The following is a 19,334-nucleotide window of genomic DNA, read 5'->3' as shown; positions in this document are numbered from 1 at the left end:
CTAAACCTAAATAAAACACTAGCTGTGTCCAATTCTGGGCACCACACTTTACGAAGGACGTGAAGGTTTTGGAGAGGGTGCAGAAGAGATTTACTAGAATTCTACCAGGGATGAGGGACTTCAGTTATGTGGCGAGACTGGAGAAGCTGGGGAAGTTCTCCCTAGAGCAGAGAAGGTTAAGAGGATATTTGATAGAAGTATGAGTGCAGAATCATGAATGGTTTGATCGAGTAAATAAGGAGAAACTGTTTCCAGCGGTACAAGGGTCGGTTACCAGAGGTCAGAGATTTAAAGTAATTGGCAAAAGAAGCAGAGGCGACATGAAGGAACATTTTTTTGCATAGCTGTGATCTGGAATGTCCTGTCTGAAGGCTTGGTAGAAGCAGATTTAATAACATTCGAAGAGAATTGGATAAAGAATTAAAGGGATAAAAAATTTCAGGGCTATGGGATAAGAGCAGGATACTGGGATTAATTGGATAGCTCTACCAAAGAACCGGCACAAGCACTATGGGCCAAATGGCTTCCTTCCGTGTGGTATCATTCTATGATTCTACGATATTAAAATTAAAGAGAAATGATGGAAATATGTCAGACAACACATTTAACACCATTTGCACCTTAGCAATGCTGGGCACAAAGGGTGTAATAGATTAAACTCCCTAGGCCCACAATTTGGAGGCCAGAGGCCACTGGTTGTGTGCAACCACTTTCTGGCTGGTCCAAATCAGGCTCTGAAGTAGATGCATGGGAGTGTGCTAAAATGATTTAATTGACCTTAAACTCGGTTGCAGTCAGAGTTGCACCCTTGAGGCAGACTAAACTCTGTCCCCACCTTATTTCCCCTGGTATCATAGCCGAGCAGGAGATTAATTGGCTTACTGCCTTCAAAGGCTCTTCAGTCGACCTGACGTGTATATGTGCCCAGTGCCATGCCATCTCCAGCAGAGTCAGTTCATATGTGACTCTGTTAGTTTTGCCAGCTTCTGCCCCCAAGGGGAAAAAATAGGTCAAAAACATGACAATCTGATGGTTGGGAAAAGTAATTCCAGAGGGTGGTGTCAAGTGTAATAATATATTTATCTTATCTTAACATTTTTATTTTAATAATTGTCTGCTTGGCTGACCACGAATCAAAATGCTATTTTATGTCTTTGTTCCCCTTACATCTTATTATGCCCATGGGCTAGTACTTATTAGTGTAGTATTATTGAAGTAGAACAATAAATGAGCACCAAAATTATTAAGAAAATAATTATGATTAATATTTCTGCTGGCAGAACAGTCTGATGACAGAATGTCATCTAGTAAGAGCAGAAGCTAATCTGAGAAGTTACTGATTACTGTTTTCATGGAAAAATGGATGAAATTGTGGAATTTGATTTGCAAAACACCAGTAAAAATCCCCAAATCTCATGTAATAAAAACACAGTATGACTTGCTCAGTGTAAACCAGTGGCCCTGCTGATGAGGTTGGCAGCATAGTCTTTGAAACGCATCATTTGCGTATGGAGAATGACTTGCTTCCACGCCAAAAAGGGATGAGTTCACTGGTGCAGGAGGGCCTTTGAAACTAGCCTACGACAGCAGAATGGTCACTTTTGTTTCAAATTGCTGATCTTTTTAACGTTAATAAGTAACTATATCATAAAATCTAATATTCAAAGGAATTAATAGAAGCAAGAATATTTTAACACAATATATGCATTGTTCAAATAGGGTCTGATTGAAACAAATGGGATTAAAGGGATATGGGAATTGAACAGGCACATTGGATTGGGACAGTGTTGTGGAGGATATAATTAACACAGACTGGTCGGGCTGATTCCGTGTAGTTATTTCTACGTAAAATAACCAACTATTTCGTGTTTATGTTGGCATATCCCTAGAGTTTTAACTTTTAATTTCGTTTTACCTTGTCAAAAGATAGTTTTTGAGAGTAAATAAAATCGTATAAAATTAATAGTTGTTTATCATGAATTTTAAATTACCGGTACCAATTTAAAGATAGGGGAAATGAACACTGAGGGAGGAGACTAAATGTTTAAAGTACAGGGTTTTCTTTGTTTAGTTAAGCATTTTCTAAGTCATTAACTGTATGCTCTATCCTTAAACAATTTCCGGAAGAGCTAAACCCCGTGCAGGAGATCGGGTATCAAGTGAAGGTAGCTAGTAAGGTTTCAATTATTCAGTTCTGAGCATCCATTCGGTTGAAATAAGACCGGCAGATCTTTAACAAGTCATTTTCTGTCTCGGGCTTCGTGGCTAGGACATTGTTCGCTGTCCGGTCAACTTTGGAAGAGTGATATGGATCAAGCTGAGAGTCCAGAAGAGGACGACACGTTCACGACTATTTCTTTAGCTGATGATTCGGGTAAGGTCGAGTTAATGAGTAACTGGTAACTCAAAGTACAGGGAAAATGGACCAGCTTTAGTGGTTGTTTACATTTTCTTTCAGATGCTTCGAAAATAGCATTGAATTAATGTGTGGTTTGGGGTTTTAGGTCCATTTTGCTTGCTTTAGCAATAGGGCGGTCTGCACATTTGGTGTAGGAGTTATTCGTTCTAAGAACCAAATGGGACAATATCAAAAATGTTGTGCACAAGAAAAATTAAAAGACAATGCATTATCTTCTAACCATCTGTTTTCTGTAACAATTTTGATGCAGTTCAGTGTGCTTCTCCCTGTATTGGTGACCCTGAACTCTGCCTGCCCATGATGATCAGGTTGTGTTTATGCCACACACATTACCTGTGACTTCAGCTGCTCTTGCTATTTAAGGCAGCAATGCTCCTTGACTTGAGTCAACTGTTCGTTCTTCCTCAATTATATTCACATGACTTTAATTGTGAAGATATAGATGGCAAATTATTTAGTTTGTTCGGAAAAATTATCACTGTGTGGGTTCGGAGGGAGAAATGTTTGGGATGTTGCAGAGTCGTGACGTGATAAAGCATTTGTCTAACTTTTGGTTCTAAACTGTAACCGGTTTGAGTTAACTTGATGGGGGGGGGAACGAATGTGGTTTTAATGTAAAAGAAATTCTGAACAATAATTTGTAAACTCATTTAACCATATGAGCTATTTTTTTTAAGTGATATCCAGTTAATCATCCCTAAATGTGGTTTTAATTTAAAAAAAAAATTGGGATCAAGGTTGATGGTTTGTAAACTCATTTAAACATGCGAGCTGTGTTTAAAGTGGCAAACAGTTCATCATCCCAAATAAGTGAAATTGGGCAGAGTTGGATTTAAAAGTATGCTTACGCCACCTTTTTCATTACAGTTGGACTTGACTGGGTAGAAGAAGTTTCCGAACAGTGTTTCTGGCTGAATATCTGGTGTATTTTGCAGGGTGGAGGAAGTGTCTCTCTTTGCCCCAGATGAATGCCCTGGGTGTGTGTGTGCTGGCCTGCCTTTGCCTTCCTGTTTGTGCGACTCTCCCTCTGGTGGCCATCTTGTTCATGCCAGTCCTCTGAAATCTTTCGCTTTCTCAACCTGTACCGACTCGACATTTTATTTTGCACCCCATTTCCTCCCATTCGGACACGGATCCGGCAATACCTGGTGCCCGGTGCCCGGTGCCCAGAAGGTAAGTTTCCGCCTTCGTGTCGTCCTCCCGTCAGACAGCAGCGGGCCTTGCCAGTGAGCTCTCGGCAAAAGCATCGCTCTCCTCCTCCGCCTCCACAAGCGGCTCTTTAAAAATACCGGGAGTGCTGTGGGTAGGGTAGGCCTTATTCAGCCTGCAGACCGAGAAGGAAAATCCGCTGCAGGCAAACCCCCTAGAAGGATATGGGTTATGTAGAATGCAAGATCCGCCTGCCATCTCTAAAGAGAGAGCAGTCCTATCGGATCTGAACAGTGACAGGATTTAAACTGGTTACTGTGTCTCCCCTAATATCTGTTTTATGTTTCAATGCACCAAACCATGGTAATGTACAAGGAAAACCTGGTACAATTAAAGCCTGGTCCTGTATATTTTAAATTTTTAACAAAAAAACTTTCTGACTGGTGTGTAGTGTTTTATTACAACCTGTCCATTGGGTGCTCAGTCAGCTTATCTAGTGAGCAGCTGAGCCATACAGACCAGTAAGGCCCCAGGTTCCATCTTCTGTGCTGTGAATTGATCTCAGCCAAGGTAGTGATAAGTCAGTACAATTGGTTTCAACTGCTGAGGCAGGGAGGAAAAATCGGCCAGTGCTAGTGTTTGGAAGTGCATTTGGACAAGATCAGGCTCTGCTCTGAGCCCTGCAACACTTACTTACCTTTAGGGCACACATAAGTAACTGTGCAGGAGGCACCCAGTGCCTATAGAGCACCATTCCTGTCAAGAGTTGATACTGTGATGAATGGTGGTTAGTGTGTGGTGTGGTGTGGGGGGAGGGAAGGAAAGGAAAGGGAGATCCAAGAAAAATCATTCTGGAAATGTTTACAGGAATATGTGTAGTATGCCTGTTTCACCACCTGTGATGTTGGGATGAGAAAAAGCAAGAAATTCCTGAGGTCCTTTGTGACATTTCCAATACCCAACTAGGAACTTTCAGCGTTCACTCTTTCATCCTCCCTGTGGCCTTCCATGACTGATATGCTCAAGCCAAATGTATGATTTATACATTTTATTACAAATCTGATAGCTAATCTGAACAGATCAGCCATGGGAAATGGTACAGCAGGCTCGAGAGATCAAATGGCCTACTCCTGCTCCTGTTTCTTATGTTCTTATGACTAGTAATTTGCCCCCTGATGACTTTATGTCCAGTCCATACCTTCCCAATGGCTGGCTCCTGATAGGAATGTATAACAACCTATCTGGGCAATCCCAAAAAACTAATACTCCCTCATTGCCCATTCACTCAAATGTCCAATTCTGGCCTTACATTTTTCTACACATCAGCTTCCACTACCATTTTAGTTCTAGAATTTGTGGCAAGCAGACACTTATCAGGATTCAATTGATCTATTCCTTAAGGATTGAAGGAACTAACTCTTGAGTATTCTCTTCAGATTAAACAGAAAATAGGGATTTTCTCAGCAAATCAAAATTATTGTCATGCTTCCTATATGTTTTTAGCACAAATGTTTTTGAAATTATATATTCAAGATAATCAACAAACTTGCATGAACCTTGCCTATGAAAAATTAAGCAGTCTAACCCATCAAACTAGAGGGTGTGTTTTATACTAAAATTAATAATTCAAAATGAAATTAGTTTCCTCCAATATTTTTGCAACATGCATTATTAGTACTGAAGAACTCCTGTCCCATATATAAATGCTAGACTTTATATAGAGTCCTCCCCTCCTTCCTTACATGTTGTAGTCTTTCCAAGATTTCTCCATTTTAAGTTGTAAACCCTTTGTTTACTGTTCTATGTTTTCTCTGCTATTCATACAGATGAATTAATTAACCAACCTAATCACCTTATTCTAAAATAAACAAGCAATGCAAAATTTCACTTGTCACACATTCTATAATAGAAGTTTGACTTTTGTAATTGGTGGCTAATGAGGTGTTACATCTCCACATAAATGCATTTGAACAGATTTAACATTAGCAGAGGTTCCATTTTAAAAAAAACAGAACTCCTGTGTTCCTGTCAGCTTACTGGCCTGATTTTGTTTTATACTAGGATCAGTGTTCCCCCATTTGCAGATTCTGGAAAAAAAAATAGTGCCACTTTCTTTCCAGTGTGAACTTGTGCGGAGCAGTTGCCTGGGCAGGAGAGGCATTAAATTACTCTTGATTTTTAAAAGGTTTTCTCAACCAGTTTTGGTGGAGCAGCTCATGAAGGGAGGGGGACAGAGAGGTGGTTAGGGTGGAAGCAGTGATCAATTTCCTAGTAGCAGAATCTGGGAATGGCAGCTGTGTAGTGACTCACACAAATGCCTCAATGTCTGATTATGGTTTCAAGCTGACTCAAATTTCAGGCAAAATTTGAGTTTGATGTCCATTGTCACTTTTGGATAGTTGTTGTAATAGCTTGCCAGTTGTATTTCTAAACTTTTTTTGTAGCTGACATCCTGACATTTGTCAATTTGACAACACCAATCTGCTTTCAGAAGAGTAAATGTAACATTCATACAATTATCGAAGTATCCCCTTTATTTTGCTATTTTTTTTAAAAACCTTGTACCTATGAGGAGGCATAACTTTAATCAGTTGACCAGCCTATTCTGACCTACTGTGTCAGATCCTGATGCTGGAATAGCCATTTGTTTGCAGATCTGCTCCAGGCATCAGCAGAACAACTTTCTTCTCTGTGTAGAGCTGATGTGATCGATCTCAGGTAGGCAGCTGGTGACCAATTTAAAACGTTGCGATTTTTTTTCCCCCCCTTCACTGCTAGTTGATTCACTTTACTCTCCCATTTGAGGGAAGTATTTTATAAAATACTTTATTACCTTTATGAGTAGATTAGGTATCTGTTGCTACTTTGCTTATAGAGCCAAGGAGCAATATTGATTGACACTTGTGTGATTTCAGCTCCTATTTGGTTTTGAAAAGTGAATTTTTGAATAAGCAAAATCCACTTTCATATATTACAAAAAATAATATTCTCCCACCCCCCCCCCTTTTTATTTTAAAGAGGTGCTGACTCACGTCGGAGTATGGTTCCCTGAGAGATGGCAGACTTTTGGTAGCTTCCCAACTGGCATTCTTTATAGTTTGAGCCTAGGCAGAGTGTGTTGACAGGCTTTTTGACGGTAAGAGGGCATCATAGCTGAATAATCATGTTGTCACCCGATACCTCTAAACACACACACACTTTCCAGCAGGAGTCATTGGGTAGTGATCAGAAGTGGGGACCACAGCTATTCCAACTGATATTGGGGTAATAGCACTCCCACTACTGCTTAGTGCTGAGATCTGCTAATTTAGCAGAGACTAGGGATTAAACCTGGGATTTCCCTCCTCTATGGCCTGTAGTCATACGCGGTGGTATATTTACCAACTGAGCTTTGAGGAGCTGATGTAAAATCTTCTTGTAGTATCTTTGTATCCAAAAATATATATTTTTCTTTCCTTTAGTGGATTCTGGATCATCCGTCTCTGGTTCAAAACTCGACCGTGAACTGTTCACAATGAATACAGATATGGAAGGTATGATATAAAATCTACATTGGCTGTTAGTGCTTTCACAGTCCAATCCTTTACTTGTAATCGACTTCCCCAGTAAGAAATGCATTTACTGGTGGTCCATTCACCCATGCATATTGCGGGGGGGCAAGGGGAAGGAAATTCATTCAGAACCAACTGATGTCCTGTGGCATTCACAGACACACATTTACCTTTTTGTGACCATGTCATCAATCTGACCCCAGCATGGTGCTGATCTGTGGAGTTGTCAGTGGAGAGTAAGGTTGAGTGGGAAGTTGGAACAAACAGCTGGCTAGTGAACCTGAGGTCAGTGAGAGAGAGAGACAGGTGACCTTGAGCTCCCAAAGCCAACGCTCATGAACTCAAGCCAGTGAGGTCCAGGCAGAAGCAAGCCTTTAAAGATCATTTACCTTTACTGGAAAAAAAAATCAATGATTTCCCTAGCCCTGTAGGGGGTGGTCAAAGGTTCTTATTGATCATTTAAATTGCTATAAGTGTATTGGTGCCATGATAGGCGGTCCAATCAGATCATTAGAAGGCAACACATCTGAATGGGCCAATGGAAGGAAAACAGACTTACATTTATATTTTATTTTATCTCTAAGAAATGTCTCTGTGATTGACATACTATTCATTACTTTGCAGTGGCTGTTATGTAGACCAACACATTAAGGAATTTTGCACTTCACAAGATCAGATAAACAGCAGTTCATTTTTTTTTTATGTTGGTTGAAGGAGTGTAGCCAAGACACTCTTTGCTCTACATAAGAACATAAGAAATAGGAGGAGTGGTCCATAAGACCTCGTGCCTACTCCGCCATTCAATAAGTTCATGACTGATATTCTACATCAACTCCATTTTCTCACCTTATCCCTATATCCCTTGATTCCCTTAATGTCCAAAAATCTATTGATCTCAATCTTGAATATATTCAGGGACTGACCATCCACAGTCCTCTAGGGTAGAGAATTCCAAAGCTTCACAACCTTCTGAGTGAAGACATTTCTTCTTCTCAGTCTTAAATGGCCAATCCCTTACCCTGAGACTATGACCCCTAGTTCTAGACTCTCCAGTCAGAGGAAACAGCCTTTCAGCTCTCTAAGAATGTTATATGTTTCAATGAGATCATCTCTCATTCTTCTAAACTCCATAGAACATAGGTCCATTCTACTCAATCTCTCCTCATAGAACAACCCTGTCATCCCAGGAATCCATCTAGTAAACCTTTGTTGCACCCTCTCTAAGGCAAGTATATTCTTCCTTGGGTAAGGAGACCAAAACAAAGTGTGGTCTCACCAAAGCCCTATATAATTGAAGCAAGACTTCCTTACTCTTGCACTTCAAACCATTGCAAGAAAGAAAGACTTGCATTTATATAGCGCCTTTTACGACCATCGAACGTCTCGAAGCACTTTACAGCCATCTAAGTCCTTTTGGAATATAGTCACTGTTGTAATGTGGGAAAAGGCTAACATCATTTGCCTTCCTAATTGCTTGCTGTGCCAGCATGTTAACTTTCTGTGATTCATGTACAAGAGCAACCAAATCCCTCTGAATATCAACATTTACAAGTCTCACCTTTTTATTTAAAAAAAAATGTTTTTCTATTCATCCTACCAAGGTGAATAATTTAACATTTCCTCACATTATATTCCATCTGCCACCTTCTTGCCCAATCACTTAACTGGTCCATATCCCTTGGCAACCTTTTTGTGTCCCCTCCCAGTTTACTTTTCCACCTAGCTTTGTATTGGCAGCAAACTTGGGTATATTCCACTCAGTCCCCTCATCTAAGTCATTGATATAGAGTGTAAATTAGAGAAAAATTATGACACAGAAGGAGGCCAGATTTAATTAACAGCCTAACGGTGCGTGAATATTTATTCAATAGTGATCATAACAAGATCGAGTTCAACATAGCATTTGAAAGGGAGAAATGCGAAACAGCTAAAATTCTAGATTTGGGTAAGGCCGACTTCAACGGGATAAGGCAGAGACTGTCCACAGTAAACTGGGCAAATCTGTTAATGGGTAAAACGATAGATGATCAGTGGGAGGTGTTCAAAAAATAATGTTAGTGTTGTAGAACCAGTTTACACCCCTGAGGGGCAAGAGCTCTACTTGCCAAAAAAAACAGCTATGGACAACTAGAGGTGAAGGACAGCATAAAACTAAAACAAAAAGCATACTAAAAATGCAAAAAATAGCACAGATCCTGGCGAATCGGAAACATGTTCGAGTAACTTTCCCAAAACTGATGTTGGACTAATAGGCCTATAATTTTGTGGCTCATCTCTCTTGCCCTTCTTAACTTTAATGGAGTGACATTGTCAATTTTCCAACCCAAGGGAACAGTTCCTGAATCAAGAGGGTTTTGGCAGATCATGACTATAGCATCTACAATTTTCTCAACTTTTTTTAATACTCGGGTCCTGGAGTTTTGACTTTCCTTCGTCTTATTTTCTCCATTTCCATTTTAAACTTGTATTAAATCTAGTAAGTTCCTTCTCTTGATTTATTTTTACTTTTCCTCGTATCTCTAGTATTGTATTCTCATCCTCTACTGTGAAGATCGATACCAGATGTTTAGCAAGTCTGCCATTTCTTGACTTTTTTCAGTGATTGGACCTTCCCCCGATATGTACTGTTATGATACTGAACTTTCCAGAACTATTAGTGGGACACAGATGACACAAAGGAAACCAGCACATATTATAGATCTGCTTCCAATGGAAGCATTTCTGTAATATAAATGGAGTACAGGCTTAAACCAAGTGAGATTGAGAAAATCCAATGTAGATTTTTGGCTATTTAGTTTGGCATCTTTTTATAGTTACTTTTGGACAACTGTATAGTATGGATGGAGCCTACAGAATACTATCAATTTGAGGTACGAGGCTCTAATATATTTATTACCCTAATTCAACAACTTTACTTGGAAATATTAATGAGAATAGGATATCTGAATTCATAATCAAAAACATGTAGGCCTAGAAATTTGGGGTGTTTGCTCCTGTTAGTGCCCCAGGGGAGGCGTAAATGACCCTTTGCCTGGGCGCGGTGCTGCTAACGACTCCCGCTTAATTCCACGGGAGTTTAAGGGTGGCAGTAACTCGTAGCGCCCCGCTGCACCAGCGATGACAACTTCATCACCATGCGCAGCACCCCGTTATCACCCCCTGAAGCTGCGCCAGGTGATGACCGCTTCAGGGGACGTGAACCGGGCAGCAGGCTGCTCGCGGGTTGACAGTTAAAGGGGAGTTGTCGGCCATTGAATGAAGAATTCTGGCAATTTTGCCGAGCATCCAGTTGGCGCTTTGAACGTGGGGTCCATGCTGCAATTGGTTAGCCCGGCATTCTGCTTGTGCCGCTCTGTTGGCACGGCACCTCCGTATAGGAGCAGGGAGGTCTTACTGCAGTCGTACAGGGCCTTGGTGAGGCCTCATCTGGAATATTGTGTTCAGTTTTAGTCTCCTAATCTGAGGAAGGACGTTCTTGCTATTGAGAGAGTGCAGCGAAGGTTCACCAGACTGATTCCCGGGATGGCAGGACTGACATATAAGGAGCGACTGGATCGACTGGGCCTTTATTCACAGGAGTTTGAAGGATGAGAGGGGATCTCCTAGAAACAGTCAAAATTCTGACGGGACTGGACAGGTTAGATGCAGGAAGAATGTTCCCGATGTTGGAAGTCCAGAACCAGGGGACATAGTCTAAGGATAAGGGGTAAGCCATTTAGGACTGAGATGAGGAGAAACTTCTTCACTGAGAGTTGTTAACCTGTGGTATTCCCTACCGCAGAGAGTTGTTGATGCCAGTTCATTGGATATATTCAAGAGGGAGTTAGATATGGCCCTTATGGCTAAAGGGATCAAGGGGTATGGAGAGAAAGCAGGAAAGGGGTACTGAGGTGAACGATCAGCCATGATCGTATTGAATGGCCTACTCCTGCACCTATTTTCTATGTTTCCCTGGCGGTCAAGGGAGGTCCATTTTTATACTGCAGAGTTTGCAGCTTGGGCCCTTCCCTTTTTAATGAAGGGAAGAGCCCCTCCTACATGGCAGCGCTGCAAGGCCCAGTGCATAGTACCACTCCCTACGTGTCTGCCCCATTAGCGCCCAAGAAAGGAAGTGGAGCGTAATATTTTGCGCTCTTATTTCTTTCGAGGGCGGTGACCCGAAGATAGCGAGCGGGACTGGACTTCCACACCAGGCGCAAAATGCCTCGTCTCCCAGATGTTATCGCCCCCAAGTGACGAGCAATGGAATTTTTCCCCTGGATAGTACCTATGGAAGAATAATTCCTAAAAATATTTGAACAAGATGTAAAAAGGCCTCTAAATGAAACGTGCCTGGTCTTGTGCTACACCTGGTTGAGCAGGCCAACAGCCAATCTAGTGTAAAGCCTCTGCTATTGCTGTTGTAGAGCTGAATGTTAAGATTTGTGAGAGCAGCCCAGAGTAACTCTTTACTTTCCCTTTTTTGTGGGGAAATTTTTAACTTCTTCCTTCTCCACCTCAAATCGCATTATTGAGAATGGAAGCTTATAGTTGACACGAACATTTGTGCTGGACCCTAATTTTAAAGTCTTGTAGCTTTATAAATTCTTTCATCAGAAAAATAAATCCCTAGATACAACACCAAGCACTGAACCTAGTGTAAAATAAACAAAATCTGAGAATGTGGTACACGGCTATAACACTTAATGTGGGGTTTGAATGATTGATTGATTGAGGAATCATCTAAGTTCTGAGTGTTGCAGCCTTCAACATGCTTTCAAATTTTTACATAACCTTTTTTTAATACAAAAATGCCATGACATGACCACTAAAGTTTAGTGTAGGTCCATGTGTTATGGAGTATGTGTGGGTGCCCTTGTTACATTGTGATCTTTTTAATGGGGTTAATTAGCTGTTACAGCAGTACTGTACGAGTCAAAGTATTCATTTTTGACTTTAAATAAACATGGTGAGGAAGTCTTGTAACTTTAAAATCAAAGCTATGAAGCGGTGCTTTCTATTAATAGGACCAATCGATGTCTGACCACCACTGCTCTTTGCTCCCAGTGAATTGGAAAATATAGCCCTATTTCAGGGAGGTTTATAAGAGACAATACTGAGCAGAAAGCAGGTACTTCTAATTGTGAGGGAAATTTGGAACAAGTCACACGGTCATTCTTGTGCACATATTGATGTCCAGACCAAGAGCTGCATTTTTGGGAATCCTTTCATCCAGTCAGTACTTGAAACCAGTCACATCATGTACAGTGATTGCTGCTATGTGCGCAAAAGAAGTGTGGGAGAAAATGTTACCTTTTTTTTTGAGGCAGTGCAACCCAGTAATTAATGCTTGGCCTCGACCACTTCAGAGCAATTTCATCTATGCCGAGGAATGTATGATACATAAGTCCAAACAATTAGCAATTGTTCACTTGGTATAAATGAAGTTTTTCTTTAAACCTGCCACAGTATTACCATCAATACGAAGAAATGTAGCCAACAGCTACCATTTGCACTTATAATTGGCTACACCCAGAGGCAGCTAATAAGACTTTGGCTTTCATCTTGAAAACATCCTAACTGATGGCTATAGAGAGTTGTTCATAATTAAGAAGGGGAGAGGAAAAGATTGAAGGGAACATTTATTTTTAACCTGGCTCTTAAAATGTTGGACAGGGTTTTCTGGTGCCTGTTCTGCTTATGTTTTCAGAGTCGAGTATTTTTGATTTGTAATGTTATGTAATCTTTCCATCAATTCTAGTAATTGACCCTGAGAACCAAGTGGAATTAGAAGAGAAGACACGACTGATTAATCAGGTTTTGGAACTTCAACACACTTTAGAAGGTAAATTAATTTGTTTAAATGCTAAAGTGCATGGTTTTTATACCTATGAATAGGTTTACCTTTCTGCTTGTAATCAGCAGCAGTCTTGTGTGTAAAGTTTTGTTCTCACCTTGCTGTCTCTGGCCTCCGTGATTCTTGGCATTTCTATTACTTTCTGTTCCTCTCCAGCAAGTACGATAAGAAACAACACATGCAGAAACCACAATCAAGTGGTCAAGAAAAAGGGGGTAAAATGGCTAAGACGAGAATATTTTAACGTCACTTCGCTATCTTGAGCTTGTGCATCAATGCTTTTAACCATTTGTTTTTAGTGCAAAGGAACACCTCCAATATAAAGCTTGATTTTTAGTCACAGCTGAGGATTGATCCAATGTAGGTTGTTGTGCTTGTGGGAGGAAATTGACACTCCCAAGATAAATGTAGAAATATTTCTACTGTGCATCCATTGGTAAAATAGAAGGCACTATATTTGACAGAGCTCCAATGAGCACATAGTGCAGTGAGTCTAATTGTGTTTTACTAAAGGTCTTTGGCAGCCAAGTAGAAAGCAAAATGCACAGATAATAGTTAACATCACCTGAGACCAGGGGAAAATGGAGGAACTATATGAATGGAGTGACTTGGGGGTTTTCCTTTCTTTTTGGAAAAAGAAGAACCTCTGGCATTGTTGCTTTTATTTTGATTCATGCCTTTCTCTTTCTTCCCTACCTGGTTGAAATGTGAAAAATACTGGTTTCATTTATAATCTGTGTAGTGTCAGCTGTGGCTCAGTGGGAAGCACTCTCTCCTGAGTCAGAAGGTTGTGGGTTCAAGTTCCACTCCAGGGACTTGAACACACAAAATTTAGGCTGACAGTCCATTGCAGTGCTAAGGGGAGCTGTCTTTCGGATGAGATGTTCAACCGAGGTCCCGTCTGCTCTCTCAAATGGATGTAAAAGATGGCACTATTTCAAAGAGAGCAGGGGAGTTATCCCCGGTGTCCTGGCCAATATTTATCCCTCAATCAACATCACAAAAACAGGTTATCTGGTATCACATTGCTGTTTTGGGAGCTTGATATGAGTAAATTGGCTGCCACATTATAACAGTGACTACACTTCAAAAGTACTTAATTGGCTGTATCGCACTTTGAGACGTCTGGTGGTCATGAAAGACGTTATATAAATCCAAGTCTTTCTTTAGTTTGGCGGGTAGAATTGGCAAAGTTTACTTCTGTGCCAGCTTAAAAAAATTGGTTGGTGCTATTGAACTGAGATTTCATAATTTGCTGTTTTTTATATTCCAGTGATCAAGTAAGTATTCTTTTGTTTACCCAGAGCTGTCTGCACGCGTGGATGCTGTAAAAGAAGAGAATCTGAAACTAAAGTCTGAAAATCAAGTTCTTGGACAGTACATAGAAAATCTCATGTCAGCTTCTAGTGTTTTCCAGACAACAGACACAAAAAGTAAACGAAAGTAAGGGTCAGTTTGGTTTGGTCATCAGATTTGGCAGTATGTACATATGTTCTCTTTCTAGAATGTCATCATCTGCTTCAGTTTCTTGGATGTTCTGATTAGTAAAACATGACTGGTCTGGAATAAAGGATTTTTAAAGCTGTTGCATCAGTTTTTTTCCCCTTTTTTTTAAATTGACTTCCATGGCCTGAATTCATCCAAAGATACATTTTAGAAAACTTTATTGAACATAGCTTGTTGCCCCTTGTTAACAGGTTTACACTTGGTAATGTGTTGTAGTGCAATCCTTCAAACCCAGTAATATCAAAATGGTTCCATGATTAATTTGGCCTTTTTTTTGGAAGGGTAGTCTATGAAAGGATGGTACAGCTTTAATACTGATTCCAGGACTTGAGTACAATTTGTATGTTGCTGTTGCCCCTAGTTTTAACTTGACCTAGGCACAAGGTATAATTTAGTTGAAGAAAAAAGTGCAATATAATAACACTAGAAAAGTGAATTGTCTTAACTTTGTATATGCTGATCAGTAAATGCCACCCTGTGGCTGCCTTTATGTATAGTGTTATAATGCTTATAATCCTACATTTTGCTATATGTATTTGACATAATAAAACATTAGCTTATTTTTTTTAAGTTACACGGTTACTGTGTCTATTTGAATTCAAACTAAATGCACGACATTGTTCCCAAGAGGTGCTGTTTAACCAATTTATTTTGCCCCCTTTCTCCAACTTCCCACCACCACCAAAGAAAAACACTGAACAATTAAACGTTTCAATTATTTCTGGCTGAATTTGAAGCAGTTATTTTATACTGCATCATCAAGTTAAAGTTCAAGGAATGCAATAGTTTATTTTAATACAACCTAGTAGATCCCCTATGGTATTTCCCTGGAGAGGGTGCAAAAAAGATTTACGATAACAGAACTGCAAGTTTATACCCATTAGGAAAGGATGAACAAGCTAGATAGGTCTCTTTTTTTTTTCTCTCTCTTGAAATCAAAAGGCTGAGGGGGTGGTCTTTTTTATTGAGATGTTTTGACCGAGTAGACAGAGTATTTCCACTTATGGGAAAGAGCAACATTAGAGGCCATCAATATAAGATAGTTGCCAAGAAATCCAATAGAAAATTCAGAAGCAACTTCTTTACCCAGAGAGTGGTGAGAATAGGAAACTCGCTACCACATGGAGTCATTGAGGCGATTAGTAATGGTGCATTTAAGGGGAAGTTAGATAAGCGTATGAGGGAACTCGAGTGGAGCATAAATACCAACAAGGACTAGTTTGGTCAAATGGCCTGCTCTCTCAGGCCTCCAATGGAAAACATTTATCACAGGCATTTCACACGCAATTGAAAATGCAATTGTATAGGCATGTTTAATAATTTTGTTGTAAAATTGTACCTTTGAAACCAACTATTACAAAACATATTTCCAGTAGTAAGTGCTCAGTGGAGAAGCCAAGATGGCAGCCAAAAAAGTATTTGGTGGGAGTTGATCAGATTGTCTTGTTTGATATAGCGGTAGCTATTGCTGACTGCCCATTTTTAATTTTGCAGTTTTTCAGTTTCATAGTTTTGTGGTTTACATTCCTGTTTGCCATTTATTTGGTAGATTTCCTGTGTGTTCAGTTGCAATTTGTTGCTGTTTTATGATTGATGCAATGTGACAAAATTGCATTTAGACAAGTGTGACATGTGATGTATACAATTTCACATCTGCGACTTGGTTTGAGCCATGTCTGACCTGCCCACCTAAAATTAACTGAGTTTAGGACATCTGAATTCGGTTACTACCAGCTGTTGTTTAAAGTTGCACTAAATTAACAAACTCACGGTTCAAATTTCTACCCAAATTCAATTTGCATACTGCTGAATGTAAAATTTCTCATGAATCAATGTAACGGAGCAGTGTAAACCAGCGTGATCGATTGTGACTAGGAGTAGAGCAAAATGGGCCTCAAGTATCTGGGGAGGGGTCATATAAAAACCACTCAACTTTTTTTTTCCTTCAGAATGAGGCTAAAAAGATAAGGGGATACTCCTCTCTGCAAAAATGCCATGTGGCCTGACTTATCTGATTGATTTATAATGCATAAGTTTTAAGAGCAGTAGTGAGTGATTTAAATCTGAGCAGTGTGCACATTGATTTAATCAACTGCATTGATCTGACTGATTTTAAATACATTTTAATTTAATATTGCATACATTTTAAGAGCAGTCAGTGGCCGATTTCAATCTGAGCAGGGTGCAAATTAATTTAACTTCCTCTGCATTTACTGAATAAATTTTAATCGCGCTCCTGAGCTATATGCCGAGCAGTCTGAAGGTATTGTGTAATTTTCCTGCCCTGCAGATGACTGACAAAGGATGGTCACAAGAGGGTCTACAACTTTGTGGATGGGGACCTCCAGACTCTAATCAATGAGGCGAGGCAAGGAAGGAAGGTTGGTTGCCTTGTCTGGGGTCCAGCCTTCATGGGCATTGAGGAGGCGTGTTTGATGGGAGGTGGCGGAGGGATCGAGTTGGTCCATAATGATCCCTGGGACGGCAGACTAATGCCGGAAGAAATTTAATGACTTGACCAGATCAGGGAAGGTGCAAAATTTATTTGCATTCCTTCTGCTACGCCTAATCTGGAAAACTCTAGTGAAGGGACCAGCAATCAGAGAGAGGACTGAACCCTCCTATCCAAATTATGTGCACAGCAATAGCTTGCTGGAATTGCTTGTTGCACATTTAAACTTTTCCTTTTGTATTTGCAAGCCAAGCATGTGCACAATGACTGGGAAAGGGCAAAAAGTGGTGAGGTATCCCAAGTCTCAGCGTGTTGATTTTTCTCCCATCCTACCTCCTGGCCAGAGCAGAGGCAGTGGAGCTGCTGGGGAGACACACTGTTGTGGGTGTGGCGGAGCCGAGATGGGTTGGGAGAGTCCAACAGCTGGTGAGTACCTACCCATTGGCCATTCAACTTTTCCGTACAGGACAGTCGCAGATGGTTGCCACCCACATCACTCCATCCCTCCTGGCAATATAAACGCTCTAATTATCTGATCTTCTGCAAAGAGAAGATGAAAGGAGGTTCTGCAGGAAGAATTGGAGGATGACGTGGGGCAGAGGGTGGGGGGGGGGGGGTTGTTGGCAAATATATTGGAGAGTGAGGTGGAGCAGCCCCAGGGCAGAGGGCCCTGGCCTTAGAAGGCAGTTCATGGCCTATGATGAGAGACTGGTGGAAAGCCAGGGCTCCTCACCACCAATGCTCCTTCCTGGAAGTGAACTCTTAACCCCACCCTCAGGCCACCCCCAAATAGAGACAGAGTCAACCGGCTCTCCTCAGCCTGGCACCAGCACGGACACACGCGAACGTGCTCCGAGTACTTCTGTGCCATGATAGCTCCCGGGTGCTTGACTCCAGCAGCGTTGTTGGCAGTGGAAACTTGGAAGATGGACGATGTATCTGCTTCTTCGGTGCGACCACGGGATGGTGAGTCAATGGAACTTGACCCTGACATGTCGTCCACTAAAATGAGGAGGCACCTGGTGATCGACAGACTTGACTGCCTGTCGGGTGGGGAATGCTCCAGAAAAGGCCGCAGTCCAGGAGCAGGTAGGCTCAGTGGTTGCTATGGGATACAGATCGCCCAGGGGAAGGGGGAATTGCGGGGAGTTCGAAGAGCCCAGGTGGTCGGGGAGCGATTTTGGGGCGTTTGGGTGGGTGTAGGAGTTGGGGGCAAAGTTTCCCATCATTTTTTGGGTGCGTGGGTCCTTTTTAAGGGGCTGCGTGGCCCATTCAGTTTTGCGCATTTGCGAACTTTAACATGGCTAAAGTCGGTCCTGTGCTGCGCGGGACCAGCAGAGGGACACGCAGCTTATAGGGAACATTGGTCGGGGTGGGTGGGTGGGGAGAGAAAGAGTTGAAGATCTGGTGGGTAGGGGAGTGTCCGGAGATGGGGGTGTCAGTGATTGTGGGTGAGATTGGTGCGTTGGGAGATTGTTTACAGGTTAGCCTGTTGGCCTGGAGGAAACACTCCCGCTCCTCCTGGCCCGTAAGCAGTGCTGTAACGGTACTTTGCTGATGGATCCAGCCCTTCTTGCCTCTTATCTGTCGAGTTCCCCGAGGCCCCATAGCTTAATTTAATTGTTTTCACGTTTATAATATTTTTGAATAATTTAGTTATTGGTTTGCACGTTTCTAAAGTTAAATTTTTTTTGAATCATAGAATGGTTACAGAACAGAAGGAGGCCATTCGCCCAACTGAGCCTGTGCCAGTCATTGCTCCGTAGCCCTGCAATTTTTTCCTTCAGTGGTTGCGAGTTTCTTGTTTGCACTTTTTGAATAATTGTTGAATTTTCATCTTTGTAATTTCTTTATGTTGAATAACTTTTGAACAATTTTGCACTTGTGTACATTTTTGAATAAATCTTGCCACTCTTGATTTTAAAATATTAAAGTTTTAATACCATATTAAAGAATAAATCAGCATTTGCTGTAACAAATGGAAACGAGAAATACATTTGGCTATATTTTTGAACTGTAATTTAATGTTAACAGTTGGAGATTGTAATCTTTGATTTTTAAATTCAGTGTCTGAGTTTTCCGCTCTCAGTAGGGGGGGGGGGAGGGAGGGAGGCATGAGGTGGGACTCATTATGCGAAAATAAGCTCGACAAACCCTGTCAAGCGGTTGCCTCCTGTGCAGACTCAGCAGGCTTTGGAATATGGTCCTTGGCACCATATACATCTCGCCCAGCTCCTCTGCCAGGATATCCAGGTCCAGAACTAGTTCCAGAGAAAAATTGTGCAGGGCACAGTGCACTAAAATAATCTTGGCCACTCTCTGTGGGCAGTGCTTCAGTATGCCTACAGATCTGTCCAAACACCTGAAGTGCCTCTTAACACTCCAATCGCTCTCTCCACAAACTGTCTGGAGACATGGGCC

At 41.2% G+C, this 19,334-nt stretch overlaps 1 protein-coding gene across 3 annotated transcripts; it reads left to right on the top strand.

Annotated features, from left to right (window-relative positions):
* The first annotated feature begins 2,334 nt into the window (after positions 1-2,334).
* LOC139234743 (short coiled-coil protein A-like) lies at positions 2,335-18,812 on the top strand. 3 transcript variants are annotated; one of them, XR_011588339.1, is made up of 7 exons: positions 2,335-2,374; positions 3,355-3,592; positions 7,030-7,101; positions 12,860-12,943; positions 14,260-14,398; positions 16,752-16,842; positions 18,616-18,812. XR_011588339.1 is itself a non-coding variant. In XM_070865442.1 (6 exons), the coding sequence occupies exons 2-6, from the start codon at positions 3,388-3,390 to the stop codon at positions 16,753-16,755; spliced, it is 504 nt and encodes a 167-aa protein (XP_070721543.1). In that variant the 5' UTR covers positions 2,335-2,374; positions 3,355-3,387; the 3' UTR covers positions 16,756-17,442. The 3 variants fall into 3 exon arrangements, 2 of the variants coding, with proteins under 2 accessions (XP_070721543.1, XP_070721532.1); XM_070865442.1 differs by lacking the exon at positions 18,616-18,812 and having other exon boundaries at positions 16,752-17,442; XM_070865431.1 differs by lacking the exons at positions 16,752-16,842; positions 18,616-18,812 and having other exon boundaries at positions 2,343-2,374; positions 14,260-15,031.
* Positions 18,813-19,334: the final 522 nt, after the last annotated feature.

Source organism: Pristiophorus japonicus, chromosome 2, assembly GCF_044704955.1.
Source record: "Pristiophorus japonicus isolate sPriJap1 chromosome 2, sPriJap1.hap1, whole genome shotgun sequence".
NCBI classification, from domain to species: domain Eukaryota; kingdom Metazoa; phylum Chordata; class Chondrichthyes; family Pristiophoridae; genus Pristiophorus; species Pristiophorus japonicus.
Note: the sequence above shows the minus strand (reverse complement) of the source record. Positions and strands in the feature narration are given on the sequence as shown.